Source organism: Phoenix dactylifera, chromosome 17, assembly GCF_009389715.1.
Source record: "Phoenix dactylifera cultivar Barhee BC4 chromosome 17, palm_55x_up_171113_PBpolish2nd_filt_p, whole genome shotgun sequence".
In the NCBI taxonomy this organism is placed as follows: domain Eukaryota; kingdom Viridiplantae; phylum Streptophyta; class Magnoliopsida; order Arecales; family Arecaceae; genus Phoenix; species Phoenix dactylifera.
Genome location: NC_052408.1, coordinates 2,988,670 through 3,015,226, shown reverse-complemented (window position 1 = coordinate 3,015,226; position 26,557 = coordinate 2,988,670). Strand labels below are relative to the sequence as shown.

At 37.8% G+C, this 26,557-nt stretch overlaps 2 protein-coding genes across 3 annotated transcripts; both read left to right on the top strand.

Annotated features, from left to right (window-relative positions):
* Positions 1 to 530: 530 nt before the first annotated feature.
* LOC103720731 (maltose excess protein 1-like, chloroplastic) lies at positions 531 to 5,156 on the top strand. 2 transcript variants are annotated; one of them, XM_008810577.3, is made up of 9 exons: positions 531 to 833; positions 936 to 1,088; positions 1,174 to 1,464; positions 1,547 to 1,636; positions 3,249 to 3,350; positions 3,432 to 3,550; positions 4,019 to 4,081; positions 4,181 to 4,242; positions 4,714 to 5,156. In XM_008810577.3, the coding sequence occupies exons 1-9, from the start codon at positions 621 to 623 to the stop codon at positions 4,791 to 4,793; spliced, it is 1,173 nt and encodes a 390-aa protein (XP_008808799.2). In that variant the 5' UTR covers positions 531 to 620; the 3' UTR covers positions 4,794 to 5,156. The 2 variants fall into 2 exon arrangements, with proteins under 2 accessions (XP_008808799.2, XP_026665656.1); XM_026809855.2 differs by having other exon boundaries at positions 4,181 to 4,272; positions 4,714 to 4,802.
* Positions 5,157 to 10,972: 5,816 nt separating this feature from the next.
* On the top strand, positions 10,973 to 16,111 carry LOC103720732 (phytochrome-interacting ankyrin-repeat protein 2-like). Its single transcript, XM_008810578.4, has 3 exons — positions 10,973 to 11,768; positions 14,844 to 15,015; positions 15,667 to 16,111. Exons 1-3 carry the CDS (start codon positions 11,634 to 11,636, stop codon positions 15,876 to 15,878), a joined length of 519 nt encoding a protein of 172 aa, XP_008808800.1. The 5' UTR covers positions 10,973 to 11,633; the 3' UTR covers positions 15,879 to 16,111.
* Positions 16,112 to 26,557: the final 10,446 nt, after the last annotated feature.

The window sequence follows — 26,557 nt, the reverse complement described above, 5'->3', positions numbered from 1 at the left end:
AAGTGCGAGCAGGGTCTTCCAACTCGCTATGGAATACCTTCATCTTCCCACACTCCCAAATATGCCAGATTAGCCGAAATATGGCCCAAGAATCACTCCTTCTGTTTGCCCTTCAAATAATCACTCTTCTTGCATCATGGTTGCGACCAAACGTGTAGTAGATGCCTGGCTCTTACAAAGGTGACCATTCTGCTACAACTGAAGTTGCAATTCTCGTAGCTGATTCCTATGAGAGGCTTCTTCAGTTTTACCGTAGAAACTCTAATATAGTTGTGGCTGATGCTAGCGGTTGTATACATTTAAAAATTTTATAAAATATTTGTTTTTTTTTTAAAAAAAGTTGTAAGTCCAGACTATTTATTTTGACTAGAGCAAGACTGGATTCTTCACTTTTATCTTGTTTTATTACACTTTGTTGTTGCTTTTCAGGGCTTTCAGCAGGTCCACCCACCGTCCAGACCTTCCGTGGGCCCACGTAGTGTCGCGGTGCGGTGCCTACATGGCGTATCCACAGTCGCTCACGGCCCATCTCGTCTCTCCCGCCAACACCAACGCTCTCCTCTTCTTCCCTCCGACTCTGGGCTCCCCCGTTTCCTCCTCTCTTTCTCTCTCTGTTCCTGATGACACCGTACGCGGTGGCGCCGCTGGCCTCCCTTCCCACCGCCTCTCTCCGCTGCCTCTTCTTCGCTTCTTCACTTCGTCTTCCTCACCTTCGATCTCCCAGATCCCATTCTAATAGAACTCCAACCCCCTCCTTCTCCACTGCTCCCCGCCGCTGCCCTCCCTCCGCCGCTTCCGCCGTCGACTCTCCCGCGCCCTTCCCCTCCAATCAGGTAACGCCATTCGCACCCCCTCTCCCTCTCCTTCTCCTCCTCCATTCAATTCTGATCTCTCTCAAAGGTCTCACTTTTCTTCTTTTCTCTTCTCGTCCTCAGGCCTCCAGATTCCAGCAGTGGGACTCGATGACCGCCAAGTTCGCGGGCGCGTCCAACGTCCCTTTCCTCCTCATCCAGCTCCCCCAGATCCTCCTCAACTCCCGCAACCTCGTCGCCGGCAACAAGGCCGCCCTTTTCGCCCTCCCCTGGCTCGTCCGCACCACCCTCTCCATCCACCCTCATTCCTTTCTTGCTTACTTTTTACCTTTTCTCATAACGCTGCGAAAAACCGTGGCAGGGGATGCTCACTGGCCTGCTGGGGAACCTGACGCTGCTGTCCTACTTCGCTAAGAAGAAGGAGACCGAGGCCATCGTGGTGCAGACTCTGGGTGTCGTCTCCATCTACGTCGTCATAGCGCAGCTAGCCACGGCCGGGGCCGTGCCGCTGCCCCACTTCACGGCGCTCTCGGCCGTAGTGGCGTCTGGACTCGTCTTGAACTTTATGAACTACTTTAACTGGATTGGCGAGGGAGTGTGGCTGCTTTGGGAGGATTTCATCACCATCACCGGGCTCTCTGTTCTTCCTCAGGTGAGTTCTGATGAATGGGTTCTGAGTGTTAAAAGAGTGTTCTTGAGAGCTAATGAATGGATTTCTTATGATGGATATGCAGGTCATGTGGTCGACATTTGTTCCGTTCGTCCCGAACAGCATTTTGCCAGGAACTATCTCTTGCATCATGGCAGTTGCGGCTGTCATCATGGTATGGTTGCTGTCATCATGCTTACATTGTCCATGCTTTTGATCGCAAGTTTAAAATTGGTTGGCTTTAGAAGGAAATCTTTCATCGCATTTCTAGCTTATTAAGGGCATCTATTTCGATCGAAGGTAATTAAGAGTTCGAATGATATAGCCAATGTCCCGTTGCCCATCCGTCAATCTGTTTAATGTGAAATACCTCCCAATTTCTCAAACAATTTGCCATTTGTAGATTTTAACAGTGATGGTTGAATTGCATGGGTCAGAAGGCTAAAAGTGGGATCATTTAAGATGCAATGCTCCTTGGACTGTGGAACAGGGTGAAAGATGATCGGTTGTTGTAGTAGATTACCTTCGTCTTTTAGTTACTTCAGATGATAATTGATACATGAGGGTATTTTAGACTCCAGTTAGGGTAGCTGTGATTTGAGATGGTTGACATGTGAGCTGCAATATTTCCAATAGACGTTACTCGTTAGCCGAGCATGTGGCCCATAATTTGTGTTCTTTTTGGTTACAAACTGTGCATGAACACATTAATAGATGGATAAAGAAAAATGAAAGGGAATTCCTTGAGGGGTTGCACCTTTGTTCTTGGACTGAAATAGAAGTTCCTCATTCACCTTGGATGAGTCCTTAATCATTTTGCATCGCCAGGAAGGTTGGAATAGCATCAGCTCAATCGGCTCTTATAAAAAAATAAAATATTGAAGAATAAAAAGAAAATGAAGTCGTTATTGTATTTTGAGCACTAAGAATTAACCACACTAGTAAAGCGTCGGCATTAGAATAGGAGGACACCATGAAGTATTTCATTGGATCAATAAAAATATTACCAGATCCAGAATAATTATTATTAGGAAAACAAACTAAAAAAATTAACACCATAAATTATGAGGCCTTGGACCTTGGTTTTGAAAGTTTTTACTAGGAATTTACCATTGAAGCAGCGTGAAATGTTAACTCACATATATTAAGGAAATGATTGACAATTATTATGATTAGCAAATCCTAGTTCCATCTAAGACTACTCAGGGCATATTAACATTGTCTGCCACCCCAATTATTTTTTCTTGCATGGTAACCCTCAAACCCAATAATGGTGAGCGTAATGGTAAGGTTGCTTTATTGTAACTTGAAGATTATGGGTTCAAAACAACCTCTCTGTATGCAGGAGGGTAAGGCTGCATACAGGTAACTCTTCCTATATCTCAAATGCCCTTTTTTGGTATCCCATAAACTCTGTAAAGATAAACAATGAAAAACGAAAGACCAGTGGGAGTCTCAACTACGGTTTGTAAAGTCTAGGCAGCGACTGAGTCCAAAAATGTACCTCTAAACTTAAATCTGATAATGACCCAATCAATATATTGTAGTTTATTTGGTCTATAGTACTCAAGCAAATGATCTGATACATCTCGTGGTTTTCTAATAACTGCAATTTCTTTATATTGGTGGTAAATGAGAAGTTTGGTTATGTGCAAGCAAAATTTACTTAATGCATTTGTTACCAATTTATCATATCAAATATGGTTATTTTCTCTCCAACAATATTTTCTGAATGACAGTCTTATTGTATGGGCAACTCTTGATTCCGCAGTTACTAAGACATGCAGGCACGAACTGGAAAACTTTCTGAGAAGGGAGTGAAATTCATAAGATCGGTATCTGGATGGACTGCCACTCTACTGTTCATGTGGATGCCCATTGCCCAGATGGTATGATACTGCTTTGTCTTTAAATCTGACATTGTATATCTTTGTACATTGACCTTATGTCCGAGTTGTTATTATGTGCAGTGGACAAGCTATCTCAATCCAGATAACATTAAAGGCTTATCAGCTTTCACATTATTGCTTGGCATGATTGGAAATGGTCTTATGGTCCCGCGGGCACTATTTATTCGGGATCTGATGTGGTATTTTATTAAATCTTTTCAGATTACAGATGTACATACCTGGAAATTAGATATCTACTTTGTATTTTGAAAATTACTTAAATACTTAACTGAGTGTAAAAGATAATGCAATTAATTGTTTTAGCCCATTGAGGAAGTCTCTTGTTTGGTGTATTTTAGATCAGCAGGTCCTCCTCCTGTTTTCCATTGTTAAAAGTTCTCTGTAAGTGGCAGATATGGTTTACAGTTTAATTTCTGGGTAGAAGTAGTCGACTACCCGTTGGAGGTGTGATGTATAGATGAATGTGTTTAGTGCATCAAGTATTAGAAAAGAAGATTTCTTTAATCTCCGCATCGTTCCATGCATTTTTTGACATTTAAGTATTGAACTGCTGGCTTTCCTTTGCAGATTACAAAACTATCATGCCTTTCTAAAAGCGCAGTTTTATGCTCAGAATGTTAATTATTGAATCATTATTTGGACTGCAGGTTCACTGGTGCATCTTGGGCATCATTTCTGCATGGGTGGGGGAATTTGGCTTGGATGTACTGGTAGGTTTTGTTAACTTTTCAAGCTCTCTCTTCTAAACGAATTTCAGATATATTTCTTTAGAATAATTAGGACATCTAACGTTTGCAATGTCAGTGCAGTTTCAACAGTATTAGCAGGGAATTTTTCTTGGCAGCAACGCTGGGTTTGTTCATATGGATAGGTTTTTCTTCTACCCTTTGTACCTTATGATGTATGTTATTTTCACATGCAATTTATCAAGTCTTTGTTTTTCAGTCCATTTTATTAATTGCTCATTTAGGTGGAATATAAGTCATTTGGTCTGTTTACTTGTCTTTCTGGGAGGGATATACACTGGATTCTGTTTGTTTGTGTAATTTGGGATATTCTTTTTCTGTTGATAATGCTATGACATCCGTTTCCAAAAAGAAACTTCCCATAAATTTTTTGGGATACTCTCTTTCATTGCCTGACATGTACGGTACATCTAGGATATGTGATGTGTTAGGCACAAGAAGAGGCCACATTGGTTCAATTTGGCAGTGGTCTTCATCACTGTGTTGCTCCTAAAACTTTGCTTTGCTCTGCTCATAAACTAGTTGCTGTTCCTGGCTGCCTGTCATAGGTTACAGAGACAAATAAAATATCGTTTGATTGTTTTCTTCTTGATCAGGAATTGCTCTGTGGAGAGACACCATAGCCTACGGGTACAGTTCACCATTGAAATCCTTAAAGGAACTAGTTTTTGGATGATAACGTGCATGGACTGGCGTTTGCTTCCACCAATCCCATGGTTCGTGAACTACCAGAGCTTGTTGTTCTGCTGCTCCCAACAAGATCGAACCACCTCTTGCCCATTATTTTTGGTGACAAACAGGTGCATGCTATCATTGTTGTGGTCCAATTGTTGATTCCTGGGGAGCTGCATAGGGCCAATGTAATGTAGAAATTCCACAAAATGAATGGATTTGTTAACAGGCCCTGCTCGATATGGCAGTCAGCTACCAGTAATAGCTCTCTTCTGTCCTCCATATAAGTTGTAAATGTGCCTGATGACGATACCGTATCACATATAAAATAACAATGTTACCATTTATCAGTTTGGCTTACTGTTTATAACTTCTGTTTAATGTGTATCTACCTGATTGATTTGCACATGACTGATTGTTCTATATTCTGGTTGTCCCTAGTCAACTAACATATGTAAGGCTTAGAAGGTTAAGCAACAAAAGTATTTAAGAAAGCAAGGCAAATGTAATAGAAAAGAAAATGTAGAAATGGATGCTGTAAAATTAGAAAGGATATAGTGGACAATGAGTATGTGAGAGGAGTTGTAAAAGTTAACCTGAATTGAGGACAAAGTGATGGAGAAGCAAATGAGATAGTATGGTTGTGTACAAAAGTAAAAAAATTTGGAGGAGGTACTCGAGTCTTATTCTAGGAAGAGGAGGGAAAGAACGAAAGTACCATAGACGGAGTTGCAAGGAAGAGGTTGGAAAATTTGACAAACCAAAGCTCGCCTTTGGGAGGAATGATTGGCTAATGAGGGTTCATAAAACGACAGGTAGCTGACTAGCATAAGATTGGAAGCCTTTTTCTATTAATCATTTATTGAAACTCATCAATTTCAATTTTCTTAAATGCAAAGCAGTATTTCTGGACATGGATGGTAACTCATATAGAAATGCAAAATGTTTGTACTTAATATATGCTTCTACTTGGATGAGACAAATATTTACATATGCTTTTAAGACTGTAATGAAAGATTTTAGGGCGAGCTTGTTGTTCATTGTATCTATGCCGGTTGAATCTTCAGGTACAAATCCATATCTTGATTGGCAAAAACCTGATGATAATACCAATTCAGAATGTTTCATGAATTTGCTCAATGCAGAAGCCATTTAAAACAAGAATTTGAGAATTAAAAAATGTACAAAATCACTAAATATCTCAATAGGTTATATAACTTTTAAAAAAATAAGTCAATGAGTGTATCAATATTAATTGTTAGTTTAATGTTTTGTTTCTAAATGTCTATTGCATTTATCAATCGCTAGGATGAAGAAAATTGTTGGTAAATTATTTATCAGAATATACACCCTCCAATTGTAGCTTATAAGGACGGTTGCCATAGATGTATTCGAGATCACCTTATCTTGTAAATGCATGAATTTGGTTCCATTATTACTTTATGAAATACTTTTATGCCATGTGAAGTTGTTTCATAGACAAAATATTGTTGAAACACTGCATTACAAAGTCCAAACTTTTTAATGCACCTCCATGTCAAGTCTCCACTCTAACTTTTAAATACATATTCACAAAATTTTGTGAAAATTCAGGGTGAACTCCAATAATCATCTCTTCACAAGAAAAGAAAAATTAATAGACCTCTATTATCGAAAATCATTATCCTATAATGCTCACATGATGGGATCATAGGACTGGAGAGCGCTACTTTATGATTCTTGATTTCTCAAAAGTCACAACTCATGAAGGTGATAGGATTTTGTTGTTTTAACTTCAAAGAAGAAAAAAAGGAAAATTCACAAAAGCCATTTCCTAATTTTCTAGGAGAAACCATGCAATGAAAGCTAGTTTTGTGGATGGAGAAGAAACACATCTTTAAATGTATAAATGCACTTTTTTTTTAATCAAAAAGGAGGAGCTGAAGCTCCACTTATCTTCGTTATGAAGCAAAAGACATAGCACTCTTAAAGTTGAGGATCAAAGTGGAGCAAAGACCCTCTCACAGCTCTCTAAAGAGTATTTATTAAGAGAGAAAAACAAGTCAGCAACCAAGAAGGCTTTATTAGTTCCCAAATTGAGAATAATTCTAGGGCATATTTGCTGGAGGAGAGTTGGGTTCTGGAATGGAAATGGAAATGATTGACTCTCATTCTAGCTATTTGGTTGGGGAGAGCTCCACTCGCATTCTTTTTCCAAAGACCATAGGAATACTCCAATCCCTCAAAATTCAATCTAGACTATCTCTTAGTATTCAAATTTCATTCTGATTCCAATTCCAATTATCAACCAAACACTTCAAGAAATATGGCCATTCCAATTTCTTTTCTAATCCATTCCAATTCCAATTCCAAACCAAATGCATCCTTATAGCTTTGAGGAGTATCTTCTGGGCAGCTAACTCTTAGGAATATTTGGTTGTTCTTCTCCAACCATAATAACATGCCAAGGCGAGCTCCAAGATGAAGTATAGAACCCCTGACTCTTATATTTCCTTCTTAAAGTCTTTCTCCTTGCCACCTTATCCTTGGCAAGGCGTCAGCAATTTCCAACATCTCCTTACATAGTGACAATTTAATAGATGTTTAATGGTTTCCCAGCTTACTCTGCAAAGTGGACACAAAATCATAGCATAATATCCCTTTTATTTAAGATATTCCTTGTATTTACTATTGAAATATTCTAATCTAATATTGTGGCTATTGTTTAATTATTTAATAAATAATTTTCTGTTCATATGCTGCAAAATAAAATAAGTAATAAATGCTACTCGGTTCGAGACATGTTAAGAGTAGAATTCATCTTGCTTGACTGCAATGAGTTAACGGTGATTACTCTTAGTATACAAACGAACCACTATGTATCCTTCTCAAAATACACTTTAATGAAGAAAAATCAATATTGAACCCAAACTAACCAAATCTATATAAAGAGAAAATCAATAAATAATTTCAAAAAAAATCTCTCTTAATTTATTGCAAAGTCTTTGCCAGGTTGCTATGGAAGCAATGTGGAGAGAAGTATATAATGTTCCGAATGGTTATAGTATCTCATATGTTCAAGTAAAGCTATTTGTATTTGTTGCATCCCTTTCCACCCCATTTCGGATGAACTAGAAAACTCAATGTCCTAAGAAATTCATTCAGTTGGGACAGAGGGCACGCTGCCAAGATTACTTGGGCAAGGGTTAGATGCATGTACGCATATGTCACCTGTGTTGGTCTAGCTAGAAAGATGTTAACAAAGAAAGAATAGAGAGTAGCGTAGGTCTAGATGCTTTAACCTTTAAGAACTTTCACAATTGTTATACTACTGCTCAAAAGAAATAGAGCTGGATAGAGATATAGCGCTGGGCTACGGTAAAATGGTGTAGCACTAATCTATGTAAGAGTGTAAAGCTGGGCTATGATAAGGGCATAGTGCAAGGCTACTGTAAAAATCTAAGTTATGCCTACTTTTTGGATAACAAATTGAGATAGAGATAAAAATAATAGGATTGGATTGATTGTCGAAGAGTCCTCCATATAAAGTACAATTTGATATTTATAAGTGACTCCTCTTAATTGATAAGATGGGTGCCACTACTCGTCTTAGATTCTTATTCTTACTATTATGTGCTATATGGCCCACTATTGTCATACATGATAGGTAGTGCTACTCCACTTCTCATGTCATGGAAAGTTAAAAGTTGGGTACCACTACTCACTATGGACACTTATCCTTACTATTGGTGCCACCACATGGGCCACTATTCCTATGCGTGGTAGGGAGTTTGACCACTTCACATATGGATAATTGTAATCATTGGCCAACCACTATTTTTGGACTTTATTTCATCAAGACTTCTTCCTAGGTCAAGAGCTCTTGCTCTTTGGGTGTACACTACATTCATTTGGCTCGCACCTCTCTTGGTGACTTTGTCTTTTAATCGCAACCAATCTAGATGTGGCGTAAATAGTATCTCATTTCTTTCCCCATTTTTTGCTATTATGGACAATGTGCAAATATTTTTGTGATCAAGTCATTTTTGGTTCTTACTTAAATTTGTGTTCGTTGAATTTATAATTTAAAATGCATCTTGTTAAGCTTTCTTTATAACACATGAATTTTTAGTAATTGCGGGAATCTTATTTGAACAAGAAGTCATCTAGAAGTCAAACAAGTTATAAAATCATGGGCTTGATGCAATGAACCCACATTAGGCGCCATTAGCCTAAATACATATATTTATGTCGTTGATAACCCAATTACGCATGCACTTTACATATTATTGTTAAAATTTAGTATGACATATTTATGTAGTTGCCTAAATAGATATATTTTTTGTTATTATTGTTCTTGAATAGCGGTTAAATTTTATCCTGATTCAAAAGTAAGAACAATTTTTTTTTTATAAATTGTTCTTATTAAAGAAATGGTCCGATCCTAACTCGAACACGACTTAGACCTAAATATTTTAAGTTGGATGTGGGTCATACATGACCTTGACCTAACCTAAATGATTCGTTAGGTCTAAAAAAATTTTCATGGATCCGATCCGATCATCTATTGGTTGGATCTAGGTCTAATATCAAGATCCGAACATAAAACCAGGTTGGATCGAGGTCAAGCATGCCTCGGTTTGACCCGACCTATTTGAAATCCTAGTTCCTATAAGATCTATAATTGTTAGAGTCCTATGAAGTGCAATTAGTTATACCATGAATTAAATTAGGTGTGACATCCCATTTCAATGAGAATTGAAGAATTAGGCCATTGAGATTCATCCGTGCCAGGTGAGTACATATTGATAAAATTTTTATATTTCCGTGGCTTTCTTTAATAGAGTAACAGATATTTTTTATTAAAATCAATTGGTTAAGAAAAGAGAAAAAACTTCTATATTTTCACAATTAAGCATAAGTTTAGCTAATTTTCCTAGGTTAGGTCAGTCTAGCTCTTGTCAGCTCAAGTGAGAATTTAAATCAAATAAGAAATTTTATGTTTGTAGAATATTAGATTAAATTTGAATTGGTTAGGTCTAAAATCAGGTAAAGTATCATTATAGATTTGTAGTTTTTGTATATTTTTATTTATTTTAGAGCTGTTATTTAAATACGCTTAGGGCATGCTTAGGGGTGCAAATGGGTCGGGTCGGGTCGAGTCCTGGGTGACCCCGATCCGACCCGGTTTTTTATTCGGGTCCTAATTTTGGACCCAGACCCGACCCGGTTGAAGATCGGATCGGGTCCGAGTTGGGTCCGGGTCGGGTCCGAGTCGGGTCGGGTTCGGGTCTGAATCGGGTCCAATTTTTTTGTATTTTTGGAAAAGAATTTGGGCAAATCTAATTTGGTCATATTATAATTATGAGGTGCTGGGTGACCCATGACTTGAAAGAGTTGCAATTGATCTCCAGTCAGAACAGATGACCCCGACTTACTAACTAAGTCGGTCTACAAGCCAAATTTCATATCGCACTATTTTTTGTCCATATGACTGATTGGACGGAACTTGGTGTCTCCCAGCTCCCCTCTCACGAGGACAAAAAAAATCCCAGACCTTCTTCCAAAATCCAATTCCATTGCAGGAAACTGGCAATGACCCATATTCAGTTCGGTGTTCCCTCACTTCCCCCCTGTAAAAGTTAAAAAAAACAGAAACCAAAAAACCGAAGGAAAAAAAAAGAAAACCCAGCTACCGAGACACGAGAGATATCAACAGTGTAATAGACCGAGAGAGAGAGAGGATCCTGATGGACCAATAGTGCCACGACCCACACCAAAAAAAAGAAAAAAAAAAACTCTCTTTTGCTTTTTTCTTCTCTCTCTTTCTCTCTTCGGGTCCATTCGGATCGGATTAGATCCATTTGGTAAACCCAGACCCAACCCAGAAAATGATTCGGATCCAATTTTAGGACCCGATTCGGACCCGCGGGTCCTAAAATTTGGAGCCGGATCGGATCTACATGGGTCGGACCGGGTCGGATCTCAGGCCAACCCAACCCATTTGCAGCCTGAGGCATGCTGTTCATTCACGTCACTTAACGCGATCCACCAAGTATTTGCAGGCTCCGCATCCGTGCCAACTTTTGCAGCTTTACTTGACTTTATGGGGGAGTCTTTGTCGAACGGTCTAACGAACCGGCGGTCCGGAAATTCCCCGGCTCACTTTTGCGAACGCGATAAAGCTGAACCTACGACGGCTCCACGAAATAACCCTAGCGCTCCCCAAGGCCAGAGAGTGAGACAGAGACAGAGGTTTCTTGGGACCTAGAGTTTCCTTTCCCAACTTGGATCCATGTCCAAAACCCTTGGAATCCCGCCGGATAATCCCTTTGTTTGAGCTTGCTCTCCCGGATTCGCCTCCAATTCCATCTTCTTCTTGTGTTCTTCTCCACCTCCTCGATCCAGGGTTTATTTCTGTTCCAGGATTATGTTTCTAATTTCGTTCCTTGTGTCTTCTTGTTCGATCGCGGATTCGATCTCCTCGGTTCTTCAGAATCTTCGCGTCTTCGGCCCTGGGTTGAATCCTTTTGCGCCGTTCGGCATGGGCAACTACTCGGTTTCCCGCTAATTTTCTGGCTTGCCGGGGGGCTCTTTTCAAACTATGTAAACCCTCGATCTTGGACCTGTTTCGATCGATCTTTTGTGCTACAGTTTCAATTCTTTCCACAAGATCTAGGTTCTCCTTTCTCCTGGAAAAATTCAGTTTCTCCCTTAAAATTGGGTATTTTGAGGAGTCATCTCATCTCCTATCTCTTCCTTTGGGAAAAAGAAAAAGAAAAATAAAGCTTCGATTCAAGGTTTTTCCTTGGGGGAATCGGCTCGCTCTTGATTATTTGGGTGTGTTGTTGCAATTTGGGAAGCCATGCTGCAAGAAGAGGTGGCACAGCCTCGCCGCCACTTGTTGAGTAGGCGATCCTTCAGGCAGAGGTCGAGGGAGAGGGACGATAGGGGTTGGACCCTGCTTCACATCGGTGCTCGGAAAGGCGACCTCAAGGAGGTTGGTGTTCTTGGCTTACTTTCTGTTTTGCTTGTTAGCTTCTTTAGATCAAGCTATTTCAAGAATTTGGTGTATCTGATACTTTTTAGAATTTATGGTATTGTGACTGATGATAATCTTCGTATATCCCCCCACCCCAACCTCCTTTTAATATGTCTCTGAATGATTTGTGGTTTTGGGGGATTTTCCATAAGCTATGTTGTATATGGTAAATTTGCAGATAACAAAAGATGATCCAAAAACTTAGGAATGCTTGTAAGAATTACTAAATATACATTTGTGATAAGTTGTTTATTTATTTCTGGGAATAACTTGAGCATCGGATAAGATGACTTAACTACTCATGGATCAATAATCTAAAGCTTATCTCAGCTAAACTAAAATGATAAATAGAAGTATTTTATACTCTCTAAGAAAGTTTTTTTTTTCAACTAAAGAAACAGAATTAAATATTTATTAGCAAGTACTTGTTAGGGACTCCTCAATCATGCTTACTTCTTAACAATTTAGTTGTGTTTTAGTTTTTATCACACAAGCTGCTAATATTATGTGTTATTCAAACGAACAAACTTTTATCCTTCTTCATGGCTGAAGTTAAGTGAATTTTGAGCTACCATGACATTTAATGGCAGAGAAAGTCTAAATGAATTGGTTCCAATTTGTTCCTTGATCTCTGTTTAGGCCTTTCTTTTCGCAGTTAGATTGTCTGCATACATTGTACTTGATGAGAACTTCAATCTCTTTTCCTTTTTAGCTACACTAGGACTTTCTTTATTTGAAGTTTGATACTTATTTTCTATTGGCTTTTTTAATGGTTTTGTTTGCACTTGAGCTTGACCAATATTGACTGTGATCAAGATTGGTGAGTCCAACTTCAGAATGCAGCATGGAGGTTTTTTTTTTGTGTGTGTTGGGGGAGGGGGGGCGGAGGGGGTAAGAGAAGCACAGAGAGAGAGAGTCTAGGGGAAGTAGATAGAATAAGGAATCACATCCTATCTTAAACATTCTTGTTACAGTTTCTTATGTTGAATGTAGGAAACATGGGGTTGCCAGCACTTTACATTTCTCTATCATTTTCCAATGCATGTTAAATCCAAGTGTCTTAACATATTCAAATCCAGTTCTCATAGTCTCATGTCTATGTTGATTCAAAACTGTGAATGACCTATTTTTACGTCATCCACAAATTATCACTTTATAAAATTATTCCATATTTCTGTTTATTCAATTTCTTTTTAGAACTGTCAAGATCCATCACCAATTTAAGAATAAGTAAGACAACATAAAAGCATAATTAAAAGCATCTGCATTGCTTTGTGCTTCTCAAGATTTTACTTTCAATTGGATCACATTAATCAATATGCTCATATTTGCGAACTCTGAAAACAATTAAAAATTACTTGTGTGGTTTCCCATGTCCTTGGTCTAAGCAATTTTATTTGGTTGGGTTTTCTCTCAATTGACAGTTTGACCTTGTTGGCCATGTATTAACATGTCGCTAGCTTCTCCTAATGCTTCATTAAGTTGATGTTTTTCAACATGTATAATCATGGATTATAAGTGCTTGCGAGTTTCCTTGTCTGAGTTCTAGACCAGTTTCTTGATAAGTCATGCTATTCAAGTGGTATGTCATTTGCAAATCCAAGTCATCCCTCTGCTGTGCAGTGAAATGATTTGCTGCTACAAGCTATAACATGGATTCACCCTGTCTGATATGGAAAGTATCAACTTGCTTTTCAGCAACCTAGATCATGTTGAATGGGTTCTATGGTTTTAGTTTACGATCTGAAAAGCACAATAGCATTTCTGGCATTTATTTTAGACAAGCTATTAATATTTTAGGTTAATTAATTAAACGTTTGGATGATATAAGATTCTTAGGCAATTCTGACTTGTTTGAATATGCAGATGATACTAAGAAATTTTGAAAAATTCAAGTGAATTAGATATGAAAATGTCTTTGTGTCTTTTGGTGGCTGGGGTAGATACAAGGTAATGTTGTAGAAGGATGAAATTCTAATCTTCACATGATTTGGGATATTCACATTCATGATCTAGGGCCAATTGTCAAGCTTTGAAGCATAAGAGAAAGGGGTAGAGAAAAGAAGATTAAAGGAAAGAGAAGCTAAAAACCAAGTTTAAAAGGAAAAAATATTTATGCAGCTGCAATCTCTTTTGTATGGGCCCCATGGTGACATGTAGGCCAGAGTTACATAACCCTAAGAAACCTTAATGTAATACCAACCATCGCTTGACTTAATAAATTCTGATTCTTAAACTGAAAATAGTGGTCCATTATACTATTTATGCATAATTGAGAATGCATTCATCAACAAATAGTGAGTGAATGCTTTTGAAATGATAGTATGAAATCTGACAAATCAGGTAAGGCACATGGGCTTAAGTTCTACGATTTGTTTTAGGAGTCTTGAAACATAATAACCCTTATCCCTCTTCTTTTCTAGAGAAGATGAAAATTGAAATACATTTTTGCATATGTTATTACAGATAATAGAAATTATGAGCTTGATTAATGGGGAAGATTAACATTAAGGTTGCTCCATTATGACCTGGAGCTTTTGGGTTAGAAATACGGAAATAACCACTTCGCATATGGGGATAAGGCTGCACACATCTGACCATCTCCAGACTCTACAATGGTGGGAGCCTCATGCACTGGGCTGCTTTTATATGGAAGATCTAGGTGGATAGAAATTGTTGTTATATTACTTATTTTGGCTAACTGTTAGAACTACAAACCGCAATTGTAATTGAGAAGCCATTTCCATTTAAATTGGGTTTTAAGGTTATAGCTTGCATTTAAACTTTATAGGATGCTATTTATTCTATTATTTCAGTCACACCAGCTTTTTTATTCACGCTGACATAACCATATGGTTTTCTATGACTGTAGTGTAAAACTACATGGCACATACTTCATGCCATGGCCAATATGTCGGTTTTCTGTCAGTTCAGCATGTTGATGATCAGATATAGTATGTTATAGCAATCTCTAACTCATTGTTTTAAATTATCTCTTTATTGCTTGATTTGCTTAATCCATTACTTTTTCAGGTGAGGCGGCTGCTGGATGAAGGTATGGATGTTAATGTGACAGCATGGGGCCCTAAGGCGCAAGGTGTGACGCCTCTCCATCTTGCTGCTCAAGGTGGACACCTCAAGGTGATGGATGAATTACTCGAGCGTGGTGCAAACATTGATGCTAGAACAAAAGGCGCATGTGGCTGTAAGTTGTACTTATTTTGACTCAGTTTTTGACATTTGGAATTGTGAGGGATTGCAATCCTACATGCAAAGATATGTTTCGGAACGGATTTTTTTTCATTTGTTCCTTTTTTCCCCTCTCTTATTGTTCATTAGTGTAAATGTTGCCTGAGTTTGGTTAATACAGTTATTACTTGTCTTGGAATGTGAACCTGATTTGCAAACTTGCATGATTGTTTTGTATATTATAATTGGCATCAGATCCTGAACAACTCCCACCTCCTTCCTCCGCCTCCCCCCCCCCCTTCCCTCTTCTCTCTGTCTCTCTCTCTCATGCACACACATCAGATATCTTTATTTATATTGATTTGGTTGCCTAATTTTCAAAACCTAATAGACTCAATTTTGGGAATGGATGATTTTTCCCCCTTCCATATTGCATGACAGACATCCAATGGCCATGTGCTAAATGTAGCTTCAAATCAAGACCGCGTGTTTGTATTATCTACAAATTCTCCTTCCCTCCATGTTATTCTTCTTTGGTATCCTTGTCTAATCTGAATTTCTAACTGAGGTTACTTGTTCTATTGTCTGGTTTTGCACCATTATAAATAGGAGGATTGAGTTAGTATTAGGTTTTTGCTGAAGTCATCCTTGCTTTCTGATGAACCAGGGACTCCTCTCCACACTGCAGCCAAAGAAAGGAACAAAAAAGCTGTCAAATTCCTAATCGAAAATGGTGCATTCTTGCCCCCTGACATGAATGACCACAGATTCAATCCACCCCTTCACTACTGCCCAGGTCTGGAATGGGCCTACGAGATAAAGCGTATACAGGATGAAAGCTTCTCTTCAAGCGAAACTACTTGCACCTCTGAGAACTAAGCCAAATGTTTTCATTGCTGGTCATGCTCATCTTGTTGCATGCAAGTTTGTAAAACAGCGAGACATTGATGTTGTGATGTGTGCTTTGCTGTTTGCCTTCGACCTCCTTTTAGGTGATGTAGATCTATATTACTCCGTCTGGGGAAGCTGCTAGCTTGTGATGGAACGAATATGTTTCTTGAAGTTAGTATATGCAGTTGTGAAATAAAGGATTTTGTGCTTGTCCGATTTCATGGTTGCCTGACTGTATTTGTTTTCAATTTTGGTTGTCATTGCCTCCTGAATTAAACAGAACCTATGCTTGCAAAGGTTAACCAAATTATTATACCTGAACTGTCGCGCACAATTTCTGCTAGTGAAGGTTACTATCATGCTAATCTGAGAAGCCAAACGTGGATATTTTGCCAGGAGTATAATGGTTAATAAAAGAAAAGGAAAATAGAGAGTGTGGGGGACTATTTGTGGCCCTGTTTTCATCCTTTTTTTCTTTTCCTCCCCTTTTTTTTTCCCCCTCCCTCATAGGCCTTTTTGTCTTCTCTCTTCTCCTTCTGTTTTCTTTACTTTTCTCTTTAATCTTTTCGTGCTTTTCCCCTCTTAACCATCGTTTTTACAATCTTTTAAACATTCTAAGCTAAATCTTGGCTGCCTCATTTACTGTTAGCACCATCTTAGCAGATCTTCTTCCTGGCTTGATTGATTCTGATCAATCTTGCTATACTTTGGAATCATCTTTTTATTAGTTGATTGTAAAAATAAATTAAATAACTAGTATCAAGAAATAGATATTTACTTAAAATTTATCTAAAATCATGGCTCAACCAAACATAAACTAGCGCGATCCGGATACCCTTGCGATCTGAGTCAGGCAAAGCTATGACCCATAATTGAAGCATCAAAGTTCAGGTCAGAATATCTGATCCATGCCCAAAATAACTAAAAAAAAAAACTCCCAATCGAAAGGCAACCCAATAGGATTGCCCTGGGTCATTTTTTCAAGGTTGGGGTAATTTTTGCCTCTCCTAGATAAGTTATCGAGAAGGATGAAAAAAGTAAAGAGGCAATTGGTGGGTAGCCTTGATAATTTAATAATGAATTTCAAGTATTTCAATAAATTGGCAGGAAGCCTTTGTTATTCGACAAGCACAAGGCTTGACATCAGATATGGTGTTGGCTAGTTAGCAGATGTACGGAGGCATTTTCCATTATATGAAAGGCATGGTGTAGCAGACCATCCTCTACCTAACCAACAATAATTCTGGACTCATTAGGTTCATGATAACAACTAGGCACGCGACATCATGTGCTCCTATGTGCTTTCATCACACTAGCTAGGTTCACTCGCTCTATTACTAGTCCAACTCTTCCAGTAACCATGCTCAAGCTTGTGCTCTGGCTCAATGCCTTGCACCATCGAGTCTCCCTGCTGCATCAAGTCCATGCATCACTCAATGTCTTGCTCCGTCAAGTCCACTTAATCAAGTTGGCAAATTATGACCACCATGACTCAGCTCTATCGGCTTGCATATTTCCAGTCTAAGACCCATCAATATATGCGTGCTTCACCATTTGGAAAGTTGTGCCCATGATCATTGCCATTAGCTTTGATACTTGTTGGAGAGACTAGGACTCGAAACTCAAGGGGCTGGACATATATGTAATTAGAATCTATTGAGTTTTGGGCCTAACTAGTTTCTCAAACCATTCACTTTTATTTTCCTATCTGAATTGGTCTGTCTTTTAACATATGGATTCCCAGCAATGTATTGGCATGCCAATTAGAGCCCCCACCTTTGTTGGAAAATCAAACCATACATCAAAATAGAGCCAGCCGTGCAAAGGAATTGCTCACTACCAGAGGTAGACGTGCAAAGGCATGCATGGTCGTGGAGTTCCAATTGTGCTTGAGAGAAGGCTGAAAACAAGGCATTATTATAGCGCCCTCTAAGAGGTATTTCCTCTAAGAATAATTGTGCTTGAGTTTTGCTCTCTAGAGAATCCTTTCTGAGAAAACCCTTCTCAAGAATACCATTTCTGAATCTCCGGCTTTGGAAATGCCGTCCTCTCCAAATTTTATCAACTTGGAAATACCTCCCCAAGCTCCCACCAACTTAGTAAATCTGATTTCTTGCTCCTTCCACATACTTCCACCTCCCTTTTCTCGGTATGGAGTCCTAGGGAGACATGAAGGCCATCTCACAAAAGTGAATTAATAGAGATGCCTATTTAAGAAAAAAATAGTCCTATTAGGATTAGAATGAGAAATCCGATTCAAATTGTGTTAGGGCAGAACTCATATTACAAATAGAGGCTATATACCTTATTTTTTTTTGTGAAAGATCAATGAAAGAAAAGGGGACTTAAAGCCTTACTTTCGAGATTCTTCCATCTTCTTCTTCCTTTTTTTTTAGAAAGATCCGAGTTGAGTGGGTTGAAAGAAATTTTTTTCTTCCTAATCAGATCAAGTTGGTACCAGAGCCATGCTCTTACTTGGTGGAATTCCAACTTGATCAGATTAGATCAAGTTGGTATTAAAGCTTTTGTCTTCTACATTTATGGAATCCTTAGTACATGGTCCAGATGTGTGAGCGATACAAGTAGTCAGGAGAACCACTATCTGCGCTTGAAGTATATTGGAAGACAAAGGTAAGTATGGCTGCTACTTCTATCTTGACATATGATGAGATAATGAAATGTCTCACACAAATAAAGAAGAAGATAGCCCATCTCACTATGATCGTGTCTCGATTGGCGATGCTTTCAATACAATCACCAACAACTCTATCATCGAGCAAAATCAAGTGGTTCAATCGTAGGCAGGGAAGCAAGCATTTTTTCATCTTCAGTTCTGATTTAGCAAGAGCCCAAAATGGATTGGTCAAACCTAAATTTTTTTTTTTCGAATAAGACTTGGATCGGGGTAGTTCTCTATCCAAAAAGAATCAAGCAGAGCAACAGAAGGTAGAGTTGATGTAGAAGTCGAGATCTACCTTCTCAAAATTTTTATTTTTTTTCTACTAAAGATGTTTATTTAAGAAAAAAGAGTCATATTAAGATTAGAAAGAGAAATTCGACCCAAATTATGTTAGGACGGACCTCACATTACAAATAGAGGCTATATACCTCTCTTTTTTTTAAAGGATCAGTAAAAGAAAAAAAAATGAAGCTCTACTTTCGAAATTTCGCTATCTTCTTCTACTTTTTTTTTTTTGAGAAAGATCCAAATTGAGCAGGTTGAAAGAAATCTTGCTTCTCCTCGATCGGATCAAGTTGGTATTCGAGCTGTACTCTTATCTGGTGAAATTCCAACTTGATCTAATAAGATCAAGTTAGTATTAGAGCTTCGGTCCTTTACATTTATGGGAGCTTTAGTGCATGGTGCAAATGTGGAAGTGGTACTAGCAGTCAAGAGAAGGACTATCCATGCTTGAAGTATATTGAAGGACAAAGGCAAGTATGGCTGCAACTTCTACCTCGACAGATAATGAGATCTTGGAACATCTCATACAACTAGAGGAGAAGATAGACCAACTTACTGTGATCGTGTCTCGATTGGCGATGCCTTCAATACAATCACCAACAACTCTATCGTCGAGCAAAACTAAGTGGTTCAGCCGCGAGGCAGGGAATTAAGCATTTTTTCATTTCAGTTCGAATTTAGCAAGAGTTAAATTTTCTAAATAAGGAGAGCCCTAATTTTAGAAGATCACCATAGTCGATGTGGACCACTTTAACCACTGCGAGTATTCAGGAGGATCACCAACTCGATGTAGATCACTTTGGCTACTACGAGTATCCGAGGAGATCACTTAGAACACTTTAACCGCTTTGAGTATTCAGAAAGATCACCAAACTCAATGTGGACCACTTTGCTATTACGAGTGGGGCTGAACAGAGTTCAGAAACAAGATCTACTACATCGGAAAGCCGAGTCGTAGGCCAAACTACTGACAACCATAACTTAGTCATACGATGTCCGATTGACATAATCTTTGTTTTGAAATTGAGTATCCTTTCGAGATCTACAATTAAGAGGTTGAATTGCGATAAAATTCTACTTTTAGATCCCAAAATAAATTGGTCAAACCAATTTTTTTTTAGGTAAGACTTTGACCGGGATAGCTCTTTATCCGAAAAGAATCGGGTGGAACGACTAAAGATAGAATTGATGTAGAAGTCGAGATCTACCTCCTTGAGATTTTTAGTTTTTTTTTACTAGATGTTTATTTAAGAAAAAAGAGTCCTACTAGAGTTAGAAAGAGAAATCCGATCCTAATTGTATTAGAACAGACCTCATATTATAAATAGAAGCTACGTACTTCGTTTTTTTTTTTTGGGGGTAAAGAATCAATAATAGAAAAGATTCCTTCATCTTTTTCTACTTTTTTTTTGAGAGATTCGAGTGGAGCGGATTCAAGAAAATCTTTCTTCTCTCCGATCGAATCATTATTCTTTTAACTTGCGAATGTTTTCCTATTTTTTTTCTTAGCTGATAGGGTGGGATGGGTGGAATAAGTAAGAATTGGATGCAAATTAGTAATAGATTATCTCGTGTATAGAAATGGAGTGAAAGATTTTCATGACTTCGCATTCGAGCATACAGATCTAAGAGATAAAATTTGGTGCCCTTGTGTCAAATGCAATAATACTGGATATAAATCTCGAGATGATGTTGAAGCAAATCCAGTGATTCATGGGATAGTCTCATCTTATACTCAGTGGGCGTTACATGGCGAACGTGTAGGTAACATTAAAGATGATAATGTTGATGTCTATGAGGAAGCTGATATGGAAGATAAGGAGAGAGATGATATGCAAGACGTGTGTGGAGTCCCCTATTTAGAGGATGACAACTTTACAAATTTAAATGCGAATGACCAATAGGAGGCCAACGAGGGATCTTCAAAGTTTCGTAGACTAGTAAGTGAGGCTGAGACAAGTTTATATCCGAATTGTGAGAAGTTTTCAGAGCTCCCTTCTGTTTCGAAGTTATAGCAACTATAATGTCTTCATGGATTAGTAATTTTATGATTTAGATACATACTTTTTTTTTTTGCCGAAAAAAAAAATCATTTCCAATGAACTACAATAGTTGGTAATAGTCCTTCCAGCAATTAGGTGTATCAGGTGGAAGCATATCTTTTCTGACGAACATAACCATTGCGAAAAATAGTTTGTCGTGAGTTGATACTTATTTTGCCAACGGATAACTACTTGTTGGCAAAAATTCCAATTATTCCCAGCAGTAACAAAACTGTGGTAAAAGAGTTTATTTTTTTTCTATCGAACAAATTTTCACCGTAAATACATTTTTTTTTCCGACGGAGTAATGGTCGTCGTAAAAGATTGATTTTTTTTCCAGCGGATTTATCCATAGTTAATTTCAGCCGACAAGACTTTTGCGGACGACTTCCAACGAGCTCAAAATCCGTCAAAAAAAAAAAAAAATTCAATGGTTTTTATTATTTTTCTTTACAGAATTTTTCGTTGGAAAAGTCTTTTTCTCCTGTAGTGTACGATGGTTCCTAATCATAGGACATGAGAGAGACGGCCCTCACATGTAATTCCCTGGCTCTAGCTCTGCCTCTAGGGCTTTCTTTCTCTAGTCACCTCCAGGCAAAATCTCGGACTTGGGCTCTGGGGCTTCCTTTCTCTTTGTTTGTTCGGAGAGAGCTTTTTTTTTTTGCTTTCTCTAGTTACTTGTTCCAAGGGCAGAAATAAGAAAATAAAAATCAAGTACATGCACGTAGAGATGAAACAGGAGGAAGGCTCCCGCAAGTCAAGTCTACGGCTAGCAAACCTAGGACAAACAAAGAACAGCCCATCACTTAACTATGCAACGGCAAGTAGAAAAGGATTGCTGCGAGCACCGAACAGAGGAAAGTAGCCTGCATGCCGTCGCTAGCCCTCGCCAAGCCCAACTCTTGTATCTTTGTGATACTCGCACAAGCAAGGATGCAAAGTCAACATGCATGGGCATCTCACCAACATTGGGAGTAAGTGAAGAAGGTGGATCTTGGAAGAAAATGAATCTGGTGACATATCCACATTCGCAGCCTAGCTAGATGTTTAGTAGTACTGATGGAGGACCACTTGTATCTAGTGGCAGTTTTGTACTGAAGCCTTATAATGACCATGCAATTAATCATCTGCAAAGACAGGGATGGATGAGTTGCATGCATAGCGTTGCCACCATGGCTTGGTAGCCCTGGTTGGTCAAGGCATGGTGAAAAGAAGCAAGATATAGGCTACCAACACACAGAATAAATAGCTAAAGTGATAATGGCTACACTTGGCACAACCCTATTATGACGGGCGACCCATCGATAAGCAAAGCAAAAGTCAGGTTGGAGACAGCTTCTAGTGTTAATTGAAGCCCTTGTCTCAATGCGCTTAAGATAGTGCTATCTAATCCAATCATAAGCTCGTTCCATATCGAGCTTGATCATCATCAGAACTTGATGGGCATGGGCTGCCTAGATGGGGTGCATGATCTCTTTGTTAGATTTTTTGACCTACATAACTAATCGTGGTTGGTTACTGGATGGTTATAGTAATTGACTCTCATAGAAGTTGTTGTAACTTCCTTATCTTTGATGAAAAGATAAATAGTGAAAACAAAACAGTCTCTCTGCCTATTTAAGAAACACAAAAACAGTCTCCATCACCATGTTAAAAAAAAACAAGGTCAAAAGATTTTACTCTTCAGATTATTCTAATGAATCTAGGTATGCAATTATTTACAGTGTAAAAAAAAAAAAGATAATTATATCCTGTGGATTTTAGTTTACATGTAGTATTAGAGCGGGTTTATGAATTTTTTAATTATGATATTATTGTGGATCCAGAATGAGATGAACTCCTCTGTTGTTTTTATTTCTTGTTTTGCTTTCATGCTGCAATGGAGTGATTCGTTTCTTGCTGTATGTGAGGAATTTCGGTGTTTTTGAAACTCTCTTCTTTCAATTTTCCGGTTTTGGATTCTGAAACAGAGCCACCCTTGATCCGTCATTATGGCATAGAGGGAGAGGGAAATCCCAGTTTCTTCCTCAACTCTGCACTCTTCTCTAGGCAACGAAAGAACGAGCGCTACACGTACCATATCACCCAAAGATCTTGGTTTCTCATCCCCGACAGTAACTTTTGACTCTGAGAACTGGGAACTCGGTTTTCCGAGTTAAAGCTTCATAACAAGATGGTGTTGGTGAAGAAGAAGTTTTCAAAAGTTTTTGGAAAAAAAAAAAAACAGTTCCTTTGGAAGTGATGAGGAAGGGGACGAGTGGCTCGGAGGCGCGCCCATTGTGGCACTGGTTGTTCGAGATCCGAAAATAAATAAAATAAAATAAAAGGAGAGAGGGGCCACATACTACAAATTTGTTGTTTGCCGTTAATGTTTTTGAATAATTAGTTTACAGGTCAATGTCGGGTGGCTGATTTTAATACTGCAGATAATAGTTGGGATTATATACAATTATCTCGAGTTTTCAATGCTGACATGATGACTTTGATTTTATCTTTGCCTCTTGCGGATGGACAGTGGTTTGATCAGCTCGGTTGGGTTTTCCCTAGATCTCAATCCATTTCTGTTAAGAATTTAATTACCTTTCTTCATAACAGGGAGTTCTCTTTTGAAGCCTATGATTTCCCCTAGATCAAAAAACTATTTGTACTCATGCGAATTAAATGTTTTTGCTGGAAACTTCAGTGGCTTAGCTTTCCATGTAAAGAGTTATGAATTCATAGACATGTGGTATAGACTAGTATACTTGATAGGTTGATATGGCATATATTGTGATCACATAGATTGGTAAAGAATTATTTTCATGAAGTCATTACCAATGACTATTGCTTGAGTATGTCAATTACATATTATGTTATATACATATAAAATATAAATTTTATTCTAATTGTCGTATTATAAATTGTCAATTATGTGCAATGTCATTATTTTAATTTGATGTCTATGTTATGACATAGTTTGGTAGTTACCAAAGTGACCCAACTAGAATGTTTAATGGACATCAAGTCATTAAAAAAAAAACTTAATACTCTTATCCCAGGTATTAAAATAATGACTTTGCAAATTATGATTTATAATTTTCAACCATCAGATATTATGAAATGGACCAAAAGTGCACCACTTTCGAATGATTGATTTACTGAGTTAGGATGATTAGCGAGTATCCTTGATTTTATAGGTACTAGATGCTTAAAGGTGACAGGCCTATTTGAATTTTGGATCCATATCATTTATTATTTTTAGGTGAATTGGGAATCACCATAATAGTAATTTAGTGTTTCATAATTACTACCCAAAGATGTATTATGGTAACATTGTTTATGTTATTCATTATTATTATTGCGAAACTCAAAGTATTATTGTTGTAAGCATTTCTTATTGCAAGTATTAATGTTGTAAACATTATTTTTTATTGCCGGTTTTCTTATTGCAGTATGTATTCCTGTTTCGCTTCATTCGCAAGCTTCTTCTATTTTGATCTTTAATGGAACCAATTTCTCAGAGTGGAATGAACAAGTCTAGTTTTACCTTGGTGTTTTGGATCTTGATTTAGCTCTCCAAACTGAGAAATGGGCTGGTATTACTGATACAAGCAGTGCGGAAGAAAAGACTTTCTAAATCTTGGGAAAGATCGAACAGACTGAGTATTATGTTTATGCAGATGAGTATAGTGAACAACATTAAGCAATGCTTTCTGAATGTGACAGTGCTCAAGCATTATTGAAAGCTGTGGAAGAACGTTTCCGATTTGCTCATAAGTCTTTGGCAGGGATATTAATGGCTAAGCTTACCACTATAAAATTTGATGGTACTCGTGGGATGCATGAGCACATCCTTGAAATGACAAATATAACTGCTAAGCTGAAGGCTCTTGGGATAAATGTGGATGAATTCTTTCTGGTTCAATTTATTTTGAACTTTTTGCCTCCTCAATATGGATCATTTCAAATTCACTATAACACTATCAAGGATAAGTGAAATGTGAATGAATTGACCAGTATGCTTGTCCAAGAGGAGACAAGACTTAAGCATCAAGGACATCATTATGTCAATCTTATAAGTTATGAAGCCAAGAAGAAATGGAAGAAGCCAAAAAAGGGCATGAAAGATGGACCATCTAAGGGTAAAGAGCCTCATAATGATAAGGAGGGTCACAAGAAGAAACAAAACAATGATAGATGTCATTTTTGCAAAAAATAGGGACACTATCAAAAAGATTGCCATAAACAAAGGGCATGGTTTGAAAAGAAAGATGAGCCTTTGGCTTACGTATGTTTTGAATCAAACTTTATTGAAGTTTCTTCTAATACTTAGTGGTTCGATTCAGGTTCTAATGTTCATGTTTCAAATACGATACGGGGATTCCTTACAACTTAATTTTATTGTTATGGGGAATGGGGTGAGAGTTCCAGTTACAGCTATTGGGATCTATCATTTGTTCTTAAATACTAGTTATCATTTAGATTTGCTTCAGACTCTTTATGCTCCTTCTATTTCTAAAAATTTGATTTCTATTTCTAAACTTGATGTTGAAGGATATTTCTTCAAAACTGGGAATAGAAATTTGCTTTTTTTTTTCAAAGATAATATTTTTCTTGATTTTGGTATCTTGTGTGATGGCTTATACAAAATAAACCTTGATAATCATTTTGTTGAAACTCTTTTGACCTTGCATCATAATATTAGAATTAAATGAAACCTAATGAATGAAAGATCTTCTAACTTGTGGCATAGAAGATTGGGTTATATATCCAAAGAAAGGTTAGAGAGATTAGTGAAGGATGAGATTTTGTCAATCCTAGACTTTACCGATCTCGGTATGTGTGTGGATTGCATTAAGGAAAAGCAAACCAAACACACAAAGAAAAATGCTATAAGAAGTGAAGAACTTCTTGAAATTATCTATACAGACATTTGTGGGCCTTTTGACTCCCAATTATTTGGTGGAGAAAAGTATTTTATCACTTTTATTGATGATTTTTCATGTTATGGTTATATCTATTTGTTGCATGAAAAATCTTAGGTGTTGGATGCCCTAGAGGTGTACATTACTGAGGTTGAAAGGCAATTAGATAGAAAGATAAAAATTATCAAGTCTGATAGAGATAGTGAATATTATAGTAGGTATGATGAAATAGGACAACATCCTAGCCCATTTGCTAAACTTTTAAAAAAGCATGGCATACATGCTCAATACACTATGCCGGAAATGCCACAGCAGAATGGCATAGCTGAAAGACATAATCATACACTTATGGATATAGTTAGGAGTATGTTGAGTAATTTTCTGTTACCCATATCGTTGTGGATGGAAGCCTTAAGATCATTGTATATATATTAAATCGGGTTTCTAGTAACGCAGTTCTAAAGACTCATTTTGAGTTGTGGACACGAAGAAAACCGAGTTTAAGACACTTACATATTTGGGATTGTCAGTAAAGGCTAGAATTTATAATCCACATAAAAAGAAATTAGATTTTAGGATGATTAGTGGATACTTTATCAATTATCCCGAAAAATCCAAAGGATATAGAATTTACTATCCTAACTATAGTACAATAATTATAGAGAGCAGTAATGTCAGATTCATTAAGAATGGTGAAACTGGTGGAAGTGATAAACCAGGAAATGTGGAAATTCAAGAGGTTAGGGTGTAAGTCCC